At 42.1% G+C, this 13,648-nt stretch overlaps 1 protein-coding gene across 2 annotated transcripts in view; it reads left to right on the top strand.

Annotated features, from left to right (window-relative positions):
• Window positions 1-13,648, top strand: part of GNAO1 (G protein subunit alpha o1) — a 313,012-nt gene that overhangs the window by 212,164 nt on the left and 87,200 nt on the right. For both annotated transcript variants that reach the window (XM_084644222.1, XM_084644223.1), the window contains exon 4: window positions 10,365-10,525. In XM_084644222.1, the coding sequence (XP_084500348.1) occupies window positions 10,365-10,525 (161 nt within the window). The remainder of the gene's footprint in view (window positions 1-10,364; window positions 10,526-13,648) is intronic.

Raw genomic sequence — 13,648 nt, 5'->3', positions numbered from 1 at the left:
GCTCCTGCATATCTGAAATACCACCAGGATGCTCATTAGATAAAACCCCTGTGGGATAGGAACTGTGAGGGTTTTTTGTTTTATTTAATTGCTCGCTTCAGTACAGATGGCAAATCATGGTGGGAGGCTCCAAGCCCAACCCCTTGGGAAGAGAGGGAGAGCCAAGCATAGGGGAGGAGGCAGGGGGGAGGAGGGGAAAAGTCAACCAGGTGATATTTTAAAATCTACCTGCTGGGCCCAGAGGGGGCTGGAGATGTTAAGGTCATTCACAGTTAGAGCTGTGTCCTGGAGAGTGAGAGGGAAAAAAAGGTGTGTTTTCTCCTCTTGGATCGTTAATTGCTTGTTAAGTCAGCTAACAAATGCACACATTGACGGATGGCCCCGTGCCCTTTCAGTTCAGGCTTAGTGGCTTTTTATATTATTATTTTGCCTGCTACATCTATGTCTATTTAAACCCAGATTTTGTTGGATAAAATGACTCTCAAAGGAAAATAAGAACTATTTTTAAACTGTTTTTGGTGGATAACCTGTACAGCAGAAACATTAAATGATTCCACCTCCAATTCCCCTTCTGTTGCCCATCGAGATTCTGTTTTCTCCACTTTCAGAGCCACTAGGAGAGATGCTTTATCTCCCCAAAAGTTAATTCCCCTGGGTGAAGTGGAGCTGCAGGTTCTGCTGGTTAGTCAGTGCCAAAGAACCTCCCTGTCCTGACTGCTTATAGATTCACAGATTCCAAGGCCAAAAGGAACCACTGTGATCATCTCATCTGACCTCCTGTATCACCCAGGCCAGAGAACTGCCCCCAAAATAATTCCTAGAGCAGAAAAACTGAAAAACTTCCCATCTCAATTGAAAAAAATTGCCCGTGATAGATAATCCACCATGATCCTTAGTAAATTGTTCCCATGATTGACAGAACAAGGAGTAATGGTCTCAAGTTGCAGTGTGAGAGATTTAGGTTGGATATTAGGAAAAACTTTTTCACTAGAAGGGTGGTGAAACACTGGAATGCGTTACCTAGGGAGGTGGTGGAATCTCCTTCCCTAGAAGTTTTTAAGGTCAGGCTTGACAAAGCCCTGGCTGGGATGATTTAGTCAGGGATCGGTCCTGCTTTGAGCAGGGGGTTGGACTAGATGACCTTCTGAGGTCCCTTCCAACCCTGATATTCTATGATTAATTACTCCCACTGTTACAAAATTATGCCTTATTTCCAGTCTGAATTTGTCTAGCTTCAACTTCTAGCCATTGGATTACGTTTCACCTTTCTCTGCTAGATTGAAGAACCCATTATTAAATATTTGTTCCACGTGTAAAAATTCATAGACTCTAACCAAGTCACCCCTTAACCTTCTCTTTGTTCAGCTAAATAGATTGAGTTCTTATCTGGGCATCTGACCCATATGAGGATCAAATAGTCACTATCACAGGAGCCCTATCAGAAATCTCGTTTTGTTTCCATTTCTCCTGCATCATCACTGTTCATTTATGTCCTCAGTTTATATCCTGCTGCAGCATGTCATAAATCAGATATGCAATGACATCTTTTCTTGAGTAAAAGGCCTCCTCTTAAATAATAATACAGCAGGTCCAAATATGAGAAATTCTCTAGTTCAGCACGCAGACTCCTAGAGTAGGGGCAGAAGGATCCCCAGCATGTCTCATAAAAGCTGAGAAGGATTTACGACAGTGTGGCAAGGTACAGTATTTTAAATATGGTTTTGACACCACAGAGTTCATGGTAACCACTTATATTTATATAGTCTCTTTCCTCCATTAGGATCCCAGCTCATGTTACAAACTGATTAAAAGGAATCTTTTCACATCTGCCACTGAAATGCAGTCATCTCCAGGGTTGAAACATGGCAGCTGGTTGAAAGCACACAGCAACTCTGCAAAACAGTTTGGGATACAATGGGAAGAGCATTGTATCCAGTAGAAACCTCTGGAAGACCAGTGTAATTAGGCAGAATATACTAACTATACTTACCTGAGTTGGAATTTGGTCAGGTCAAAGCCTTTAGCATCCTGACTCTTGCAGAAGGTTCAATGGAATCCTTAAGACCACAACTGGTCAGGACGCTGGCTTAATAATGACTTGGAGGGGAAAGGGACATCAGCTGATCGCCATCACTTCCTGCGGCTCTTCTCTTTTCCTTTGTGCTCCCCCATGTAAGTACTGACCACACATAAGCTATGAGATCTAACAAAATCACAGTCCAAGGTAGATTCACTACTGGCAGTTTTTGTAACTTTTACAAAAGTCTGGAAAGAGGGAAAGAATTTCACATTCTCAGCACTACGTGGATTATTTATGAATATATCAGCTGGAGCAAGATGACCTCTAGGATAGAAACAAGCCACCAAGATCAACTGAACTTACCAAGGCTCTTCATTTGTCTTGGTTTGGGGATGTGTCAGACACTATTTTTGGAATTGGTGGCGACTCTAAGAGGCTAGAAATATTTCTGGCTATGAAATTCAAATCTACGTGATCTGTGATGAAGTCTTTATGTTCACAAAATCTTCAGTGCATCAAGAATTCAGCCCAGAGTATTTTATGCACGGAAGTCTTCATGAGCTGTGCTGAGGTTTCAACAGCCCATAAAGACTTTATGGGCTGGAGACATCGAGCACTGGTCTGGAATGCTAGAGTCTTCAGCAGCTGAAGTCTCCACGGCTGAAATCTCTATGTACTCAGCATATGTGCACGGAGTCTTTAGCAGCATAAGTGTTCAGCAGATAAGGACTTTGTGTGGTGCCTTTAAGGCAGAGCTCTGCATTCAGGGTGTTGTGGAAGTGGAGAGCCCTGGTGAGAGCTCCATTTTGGCCTCACTATTAAACCCTACTTGAAGAGGGTGCAGCTTGCATGCCTCTTTATGTAGCACTAGCGCTGTTGGCTATTTGAGAGGCACAGAGTACGCCCTATCCCTTCTCATCCACACTGGCAATTGCAGTAGCTTTGCAGAGTCAGTATATTCACAGGATTGCAAGGAGCACATTATACCTCACCCATACACAGATGTGCAACGGGTGGGAGGATATCTGTGCACCTTGGCAAGATGAAGCACAGTTAAACTTAATATCCCCAGGTCATGGCAGGTTCTCAGCAATGGGAGAAGTAACTATGAAGCTAGTGGAAGTTAACTTGACCACACTCAAAGTGGCTGCTACCCCATCCCTGTAGTCATCTGAAATATCAAAAATACAGTCTTTGCTGGAACACAGTTCTACAAGCGTCTTTTTGGAAAAACCGCCTGAATCACGGATGATGGGTCTCCCAGTCTGATTCTTAGTCATTATCCTGCAGCGCTCGTCTGTACAGAAGTGACCGGAAGCGCTTTGAGGCAGAGACCGCAAAGGTCTTTCCATCATAGGTGTGCACGGTGCATATCACAATGGGAACCAGGTCCTTTATTGGGTCCTTTGGGCACTACCGCAGGACAAATTATAAATAACAATGACAGGGGGATTTGTAGCTCAGTGGTCAGTGGCTACCACTTGAGGCTGGTGTGAAGTTTTAGTTGTGGTCAAGAGACATGTTACTGCAATTTGACTGCTGGCTCTAGTGTAAAACTCTACAGCAGGAGAGAGGAAAATACTGCAGCTTCCCTTCTGCCATAGCAGTCACTGTGTCGTGATATCTCAGGTGCCTTCTTTCACATCCTTAGTTCTGAACCAGTGAGAGAAGCAGCAAGATAAACCTGAGTCATTTTGGCATTGAGGGTAATGGGAAATGTCAACATGGAGGGATACATTAAACTCCACCCTCTCTCTCCTCCTTTCTAATCACCCTCTGGACGTAAGAACATAAGAACAGCCATACTGGGTCAGACTAAAGGTCCATCCAGCCCAGTATCCTGTCTACTGACAGCGGCCAATGCCAGGTGCTCCAGAGGGAGTGAACCTAACGGGTAATGATCAAATGATCTCTCTCCTGCCATCCGTCTCCACCCTCTGACAAACAGAGGCTAGCGACACCATTCCTTACCCGTCCTGGCTAATAGCCATTAATGGAGTTAACCTCCATGAATTTATCCAGTTCTCTTTTAAACCCTGTTATAGTCCTAGCCTTCACAACCTCCTCAGGCAAGGAGTTCCACAGGTGGACTGTGCTCTGAGCGAAGAAAAACTTCCTTTTCATAGACTATCAGGGTTGGAAGGGACCCCAGGAGGTCATCTACTAGGGTGATCCAAGGAATGGAAAACCTGTCTTATGAAAGGAGACTCAAGGAGCTTGGCTTGTTTAGCCTAACTAAAAGAAGGTTGAGGGGAGATATGATTGCTCTCTATAAATATATCAGAGGGATAAATACCGGAGAGGGAGAGGAATTATTTAAGCTTAGTACCAATGTGGACACAAGAACAAATGGATATAAATTGGTCATTGGGAAGTTTAGACTTGAAATTAGACGAAGATTTCTAACCATCAAAGGAGTGAACTTATGGAATAACCTTCCAAGGGAAGCAGTGGGGGCAAAAGACCTATCTGACTTTAAGATTAAACTTGATAAGTTTATGGAGGAGATGGTATGATGGGATAACATGATTTTGGTAATCAATTGATCTTTAAATATTCATGGTAAATAGGCCCACTGGCCTGTGATGGGATGTTAGATGAGGTGGGATGAGAGTTACTACAGAAAATTCTTTCCTGGGTATCTGGCTGGTGAATCTTGCCCATATGCTCAGGGTTTAGCTGATCACCATATTTGGGGTCAGGAAGGAATTTTCCTCCAGGGCAGATTGGAAGAGGCCCTGGAGGTCTTTCACCTTCCTCTGTAGCATGAGGCACGGGTCACTTGCTGGAGGATTCTCTGCTCCTTGAAGTCTTTAAACCATGATTTGAGGACTTCAATAGCTCAGACATAGGTGAGAGGTTTTTCGCAGGAGTGGGTGGGTGAGATTCTGTGGCCTGCGTTGTGCAGGAGGTCGGACTAGATGATCATAATGGTCCCTTCTGACCTTAGTATCTATTAATCTAGTCCAACCCCCTGCTCAAAGCAGGACCAATCCCCAGTTTTTGCCCCAGATCCCTAAATGGCCCCCTCAAGGATTGAACTCACAACCTTGGGTTTAGCAAGACAATGCTCAAACCACTGAGCTATCCCTCCTCCTGTTACCCATTAATTTCATTTGGTGGCCCCTAGTTCTTATATTATGGGAACAAGTGAATAAGTTTTCCTTATTCACTTTCTCCACACCACTTATGATTTTATATACCTCTATCATATCCCCCCTTAGTCTCCTCTTTTCCAAGCTGAAAAGTCCTAGCCTCTTTAATCTCTCCTCATATGTGACCCGTTCCAAACCCCAAATCATTTTAGTTGCCCTTCTCTGAACCTTTTCTAATGCCAGTATATCTTTTTTGGATGAGGGGACACATCTGTACACAGTATTCAAGATGCAGGTGTACCGTGGATTTATATAAGGGCAATAAGATATTCTCTCTCTTATTCTCTATCCCCTTTTTAATTATTTCTAACATCCCGTTTGCTGTTTTGACTACCACTGCACGGACGTCTTCAGAGAACTATCCATGATGACTCCAAGATCTTTCTCCTGATTAGTTGTAGCTAAATTAGCCCCCATCATATTGTATGTATAGTTGGGGTTATTTTTTCCAATGTGTATTACTTTACATTTATCCACATTAAATTTCATTTGCCATTTTATTGCCCAATCACATAGTTTTGTGAGATCTTTTTGAAGTTCTTCACAGTTTGCTTTGGTCTTAATTATCTTGAGCAGTTTAGTATCATCTGCAAACTTTGCCACCTCACTGTTTACCCCTTTCTCCAGATCATTTATGAATAAGTTGAATAGGATTGGTCCTAGGACTGACCCTTGGGGAACACCACTAGTTACCTCTCTCCATTCTGAAAATTTACCATTTATTCCTACCTTTTGGTCCCTGTCTTTTAACCAGTTCTTAATCCATGAAAGGATCTTCCCTCTTATCCCATGACAACTTAACTTACCTAAGAGCCTTTGGTGAGGGACCTTGTGAAAGGCTTTCTGGAAATCTAAGTACACTATGTCCACTGGATGCCCCTTGTCCACATGTTTGTTGACCCCCTCAAAGAACTCTAATAGATTAGTAAGACATGATCTCCCTTTACAGAAACCATGTTGACTTTTGCACAACAATTTATGTTCTATGTGTCTGACAATTTTATTGTTTACTATTGTTTCAACTAATTTGCCCAGTACTGTCGTTAGACTTACCAGTCTGTAATTGCCAGGATCACCTCTAGAGCCCTTCTTAAATATTGGCATTACATTAGCTATCTTCCAGTCATTGGGTACAGTACCTGATTTAAAGGACAGGTTACAAACCATAGTTAATAGTTCTGCAGTTTCACATTTGAGTTCTTTCAGAAGTCTTGGGTGAATGCCATCTGGTGACTTGTTACTGTTAAGTTTCTCAATTAATTCCAAAACTTCCTCTATTGACACTTCAACCTGTGACAATTTCTCAGATTTTTCACCTACAAAAGACGGCTCAGGTTTGGGAACCTCCCTAACATCCTCAGCCGTGAAGACGGAAGCAGAGAATTCATTTAGTTTCTCTGTGATGACTTTATCGTCTTTAAGTGCTCCTTTTGTATCTCGATCGTCTAGGGACCCCACTGGTAGTTTAGCAGGCTTCCTGCTCCTGATATACTTAAAAAACATTTTGTTATTACCTTTTGAGTTTTTGGCTAGCTGTTTTTCAAACTCCTTTTTGGCTTTTCTTATTACATTTCTACATTTAATTTGGCAGTGTTTATGCTCCTTTCTATTTACCTCACTGGGATTTGACTTCCACTTTTTAAAAGATGCCTTTTTATCTCTCACTGCTTCTTTTACATAGTTGTTAAGTCACGGTGGCTCTTTTTTAGTTCTTTTACTGTGTTTTTTAATTTGGGGCATACATTTAAGTTGAGCCTCTATTATAGTGTCTTTGAAAAGCATCCATGCAGCTTGCAGGGATTTCACTCTAGTCACTGTACCTTTTAATTTCTGTTTAACTAACCTCCTCATTTTTGCATCGTTTCCCGTTCTGAAATTTTGCATAGTTCCCCTTTCTGACGTGATAAATAATCTGTCAGCTCCCACTGCACGGTAGGGTCGGTGTCACCCAGATAGAACTAAGGTCTAAAGTTTGGGTTTCATTGCCAAGTTTGCAGGAGTTTGGAATCGAACAAATTTGGGGCTTGGTGCTACCTGGATGACCCCAGCCCCCAGCTGGCTGGAGATGTCATGGAACTCAGGAGGATTGTAAAGCACCCCACACACCCCTTGACAGGCTTCACACTCATCCTAAATTCAGCTGTCCCTGCACAATTCATCCTGCGCGATTTGCAAAGCTGCTCACCGTTCTGAGAACACGAAAACCGTTAGGTGCGAGCATAGTGAATTAACGCTGGCAACAAAGGCACAATGTGGAATTTTCTATCTTTTGGGCATTTAATCAGGCAATATTTGAACGAGGAGGGTCAGGTTCACAACTTGTGTAACTCCCCTGAAGTCCCTGCAGTTACCTAGGGACAGATTTCGGTCCAGAGAGTTTAGAATCATAGAATCATAGGACTGGAAGGGACCTCAAGAGATCATCTAGTCCAGTCCCCTGCACTCATGGCAGGACTAGTTATTATTTAGACAATTCCTGACAGGTGTTTGTCTAACCTGCTCTTAAAAATCATTTTCAAAAATAATCAATCAAAAATAATTCCCTCCCCTGTGTTTCTTTTTTGTCTGATGACATTGAAGAAAAGAAAAGGCTGACAGGTAGGAGAGTGTCCTGACCCCTGACAGGCAGTAAGGGGCTATGACTTGCTTCCCCCTTTGAATTACATTGTAAAGTCCTCAGACCAGATCCTCCTCTTGTGTAAATTGTCGGCATTCCATTGACTTCAATGGAGCTACAACAATTTACCTCAGCTGTGGATGTGGCCCTGCATCTGCTAGTAGCCAAGCTGCCCTGAGGACTCCACACTTCTCTGCAGTGAAGTCTTGCCCCTCCTATCAATTTCCCCTAGCGACTTGTCTCACTTTATCACTGACTGCGAGATGCCTTATCCTGTTATTCTTCTCTGCCAGCTGCTTGGATGCTCAGTGTCTGAAGCTCAGCTAATGCAGCAGCTGTGTTGGGAATAACCAAATACAGTGCAGCTGATGCACTGGACTCTCTCCCTGGGGCCAGTTTAAGCACTTGAGGCAAAGCATTACAAGCGAAGGTCACTCAACAGGTTCACCGAGACCAGAGACCACATCAAGAAATTAATTATATATTCTAATGAACAGCTTTCTCAGCAGAGCTGTGCGGAACTAGCTCTCGCTGTAATTGTTTGTGTTTCGGTGTATTAACGTTCAGCAATCTAGTCACCAAGAGCAAAACTTTCCAAAATATCCTTCAGCTACTGCATGTTGTTCTCAGCACAGTGGGCTGCAACGTGACCCATTTACAGCTGTCCAAAAACGCAGAGGGCCAGCGCAAAGCCTATTAACTATTTAAATCCCACTTAGGCCTTATTTTGAGTGCTGCATACGGCCAGTTCTGGCTCTCTGCACAAGCATGAATTACATGCGAAATGCATTCATTCACTTGGAATTGTCCAAATGCAGATGACATTTCCTACTTGCAGAAAATTCCTCTGGGTGCCAAAACCATAAGAAAAATTTCCTGGGGAACTGGACTGATGCCATGAGATAACATATTAACTAGTCACACCTCTAGAAAGATGAGTTCAAATTCCAGGTTCCACATTCTAATCCAGGCTACACCAATATGAAAAAACCCTCCACTGAAGTAAATGCAGTTGCTCCAGATTTTCACTGGTGTAAATGAGACCAGAATGTGGCTGAAAATCCCTTGTGATTGCTCATCCGTGACACTAGTGTCCAGCATTCCCTCACTGTGAAACATCTAGGATTGTGACAGCACAGGGTCTGATGGGCTAGGCATGAAGGGTGCAAGTAGGATGCTGGACTGGAATAGAGGATGAGGGTGGCAGGTCAAGACTGAGGTGCAAGTGGAAGCCCATGACTAGGGTGGGAGTTGCAGATGGAGAGCAAAGTGTGTTGTCAGGACTCTGTCTGAGAAGGTGGCTGAGTGCCTACACTACGCAGGGCCTGAGCGTGGGCTGCTAATCTCTCACTTTCATAAATGCCAAAGTCACCCAAATCCTTTTTCTTAGAAAAAGAAAGAAAAGTTGCCTGTTATGAAAATAGGGAAGGGAAATCAATAAAAATACATGAAACTAGATCATAGGGAAGCCCTATTGAAATCAGTTTGTGAACAGAGGATTCTGATTTGGCAGATATGAACCAGTTCTTGAAACCATGCAATTTGTTATCCTAGCAAAGCTTTTTGGTGTTTTACACCAGCTGACACTAATTACATTTTTATTAATGCTTTTAGGAATATATTGTCCATGATGAGTTCCAAATGATCTTTGGACAACACTTAACAGCCATAAAAAAGAAAGTGATACTAGAATCTTAGAGCAGAGCAAATAGTTGATTTTTCAGATGGGTGGCTGAACCAAATAAATCGGAAAAAATTATTAAATTTCAAATCAATCCAGAAATGATATTTTTCTCACTGAAAAACCCCCCAAAAATGTTAGTTTTGGGTTGAAATAAATGTTTCATATGTAACTTCCCCTCTCTTCCCCCTCCCTATGCAGTTGTCTCCTCTTGTTTGTGGTCATCCTGTGATACACTGTAAATTCATCATGACAGGATATCTATCTTCATCCAAATTGTGTCGCACCATGTACATATGCAGCATGTAGTTATTATTATGAATTCTCAATAATGTCATTGTATGCTGGTGTGAAATCATGGGAAAGAGGAAGTAGTAGTAGACAAATCTGAAATAGTCTAATAGGCTGTATTCTACTTATCTGATCATACGATAATCCTCTTTACTTCGGTGGGGTGACACATGACTAAAAGAATTTGGCCCAGCCCATACCTCACTTTACTGGTAATTTACATACATACGTAACTGCACTGTATCTGGGTTATTTGTGTTGCTGAATAGCCCATGAGATGTACATACATTATACATATTGGTCCATTTGCTAATTGGACATACTTCACTACCATAACTTTATATAATGTGGATTGTGCAAATATGTACTAGGAGACCATCGCTTCCTAATGGCTTCTTTGACACATCCTCATTCCGGCCTTAATTCTGGCTACTCTACTGGATGGCTCTGCTATGAATCCTAAAACATGACTCAAACTTGTGGGCTCTAAAGCTGAGGACTCTCTCAGTTATTTAGGAGTCTCAAGAAGGAGAGGACAATTCTCCAGTTCCAGAATACATCTCAGCAACTCATGTGACCTGTTGCTTCTTTCCTCTCTAGGCTGATGCTAAGATGGTCTGTGATGTAGTAAGTCGAATGGAGGACACAGAGCCCTTCTCCCCAGAGCTGCTGTCAGCTATGATGAGACTCTGGGCAGATTCTGGAATCCAGGAGTGCTTCAACCGGTCCCGGGAATATCAACTTAATGACTCTGCCCAATAGTGAGTATCCCATTCCATAGGTTATTATATCAGAAGGAGGGGAAATGTTGCATTTGGGTTCATTAAACTTTGGTCTGAAGTGTCCTTTAAAATGCTCAGGTATGTCTTGGCAATGACTCTACTGGAGATGTTTAAAGATTGGGGTGAGTGTTGTGTTCCAAGCTATCAAAGTATCATGCAGAACTCCAATACAATCTAATTCTGATCCAACCGGAGTTAGTCTCTTTGCCCAGAATAGTTCATCCCAGTGCTTGATCTGGATGTTATAAAGGGAATGTCTCCAAGTAGTTTGCTCTATACATTGATCTAGTGGATCTGCTCATGTGGATAGTTGACTTCTGGACTGTCTGATAGATAATAGGACACTTTGTTTACCTGCTTAATAGGACAAATTGTTGCACAATGTAGTTGATTCAATTTCCACCTCCCTAACAGAACTCATTATGGAGATAGGCCTCCCAGAAATTCAGAGACAGACAGATTATAGTAAAAATAGGTGAACTCTTTGCTGTTACAGTGGTGTTGGTTTCCTTGTGTTATTGGTATTATTCTTAACAATGAGCTCAAGGTGCACAGTTAGGAATCAGATCCAAGTGTTCACAAAGATCACAAGTGTTTGAGTCTAGGGTCTTGGTTCACCTCATTCTGACGATAGAAGGGCCACCAACAAACTTCTGATCTGGACCTACGTCCAGATATGAATTTCCCAGAGTTTGATGCATTTTGATTTGGACCCAGCTTTAATTGTTATCCATCCAACACTAAATCTGTCCGCTTCTACCTAACGATTGATACTAAAACAACTTCATTTTGTAACTTAATCAGTGATGCTGTTTGGGTTGTTTAGCTTCTGTGATAAAGCCTGAGATCAGACATTCTTCAGTATAGAGCAGAACTTCACACCAAAACACTGGGATTGCAACTGAACTCACTATGTTGCATCACGGCATGATGATGCAATGTGATCAGGCACTTACCCATGTCAAGATGGGAACATGCAAATGTTGTGATGTCATGACCCAGCAACCTCAGATCAAGATGCAATTATTTTGTACTCCAGAATGAATGCAGGGGACTGGACTAGATGACCTGGAGGTCTCTTCCAGGCCTATGAAGCTATAAATAGCTGATGTCCCTAACATTGTGCCAATTCTAAATATCTATTGTATGGATATTCACATTTAATCTGTTTAATTATTCACTCTAACAATAAAACATAGCCATTTTTGCCAACACAGATTTTCATGTTTCCCTGATTACGGCTGTGCTGGCCAATATATATATATATATATATATATATATATATATATATATATATATATCCCCTCCAGGAAAAGTAACAGTAGGAAAGTATTCCTGTATTTTCAATCTTCTTTTAATGCTATTTAGCAGCTGGAATTAAGGGGGAGTAGCCCACACCAGATGACCAGCATGCTCTGCAGAGTCCATCAGCTAGTGGTCTGTGGACCGGCAACAGATTGGAAATTTCTGTGCTATATTTTCAGCAATGATTGTATTACAATCACAGCCAATCAGAATTAATTTCAATGGAAGATGTGTGACTAACTCCTTTGCAGTACTTTGAAAATCTCCAGAGTGTGAAAGAGACAGAAGGAGGAACTAAAGATTGGAAGGAACAGAAGAATTAAGGACTGATCCTGCAACCCTTATACACAGGAGTACCCCCTTGAAGAAGATGGAACTACTCAGCTAAAAGTTGGAGGATCTAGGTCAGCAAGGCACGCTCATGCACATCAGTCACCAGTGAAGGAAACTAGTAGCTTTAAAGGCCTTCACTCTTTCTATTCATTTGTCCCCACCGCAGCTACTCTAGCCAGATAAAATCTGCACCACTCTCCCATAATACCGGCTGAGGATTTTGTTGTGGCTGGAGAGTTGTTTCTTCAAATTCAACATTATCTTTAGTTTAAAACAGCTAACCCAATGAAGTATTTTGCATTTTCAGATCTGTTATCATTTAGGAGTTGCTGATGGTTTAGTCACCATAAGCAGAGATCCCGTCATAGGACAAGGGCACTGTAACATTTCCGGTACTCCTCTAGGCCCTGGTGCACTATGCCAGATGGTAACACAAGTGACAGTTCAGTTGGTGCTTATTAACACCGAGTGAATCTCTTTTTTAAAGGCATATTTTTCATTTAACCCTTGAACACCTTTTTTTTTGTTTCATTTTTTAATGTAACTAATATTGGCTTTAAATCACCAGCACATACAGAAATTATTTCCTTTTAATGCAGAGAAGGATTGACTCCAAATCATATCAGAATCAACTTCCCCAAAGTTTGCAGGTGTTTGGATGTAGTGATCCGGCCTGCACCTCTATAGGGACAGTCTTTTGGTTTGGGCCCATCTTTGTATTAAACATGTAGCCTGGTATCTATGTAGCAGAACAGAATTGACAGACAGAAATATGTTTCATATGCCAGGGTAGTCCAAGGCACTTCTCAACCCACTGAATTTGATAGTGCAGTCATTATATAGCATTATATAGCAGCCTGTATGAGTGGGATTTTCCAAAGCACTCATGTTTGCCTACCTATGCTGTTCCCATAGCAGTCCACGGTAGACCTCCCACTCCAATGCCGAGAGTCCCAAGCTATCTGTCCAACTTAGGCATTTCAAAGGCGCTATCATTCTTGGTATCTCTACGCTGTTATGTGCTCCGCCATCCCTCAGATGCAGCCCTGTCCATTACCATCTGTTTTATTAATTGAATGGACATTAGCCAGGACACTATGATTGTCCCCTGCTTTTTTCTACATATACCAGGAAATCTCTTACCTTCTACATTAGCAACCTCCCTAGAATCTAAGCAACTAGAAAAGCACCTTATTATGTTACCCACTGGCCAATGCAGAATTGTTCCCTATATCACGTCCTCTAGTGCTTTGTCCAGTATAGTTTTAAATGTCATAAACCAGGAGGCTCCTACTGCTTCCGTTGGGAGACTAATCCACAATCTAATCAATAGCACAGAAGAGAGAGACACACTAGCATGGGTTTTATTAGCCTAAATGTTCCTATGGTTAATTCCATCCCAGTACTCACAGACTGTACCCTCTTGTACTGCCCTAAACACAATGTACATTTGCAGTTCCTCCT

The sequence above is a fragment of the Lepidochelys olivacea genome, assembly GCF_965140295.1.
Source record: "Lepidochelys olivacea isolate rLepOli2 genome assembly, chromosome: 12".
Classification (NCBI taxonomy): Eukaryota; Metazoa; Chordata; order Testudines; family Cheloniidae; genus Lepidochelys; species Lepidochelys olivacea.
The sequence above is the reverse complement of the archived record's forward strand: the minus strand, read 5'-3'. Positions and strand labels throughout refer to the sequence as shown.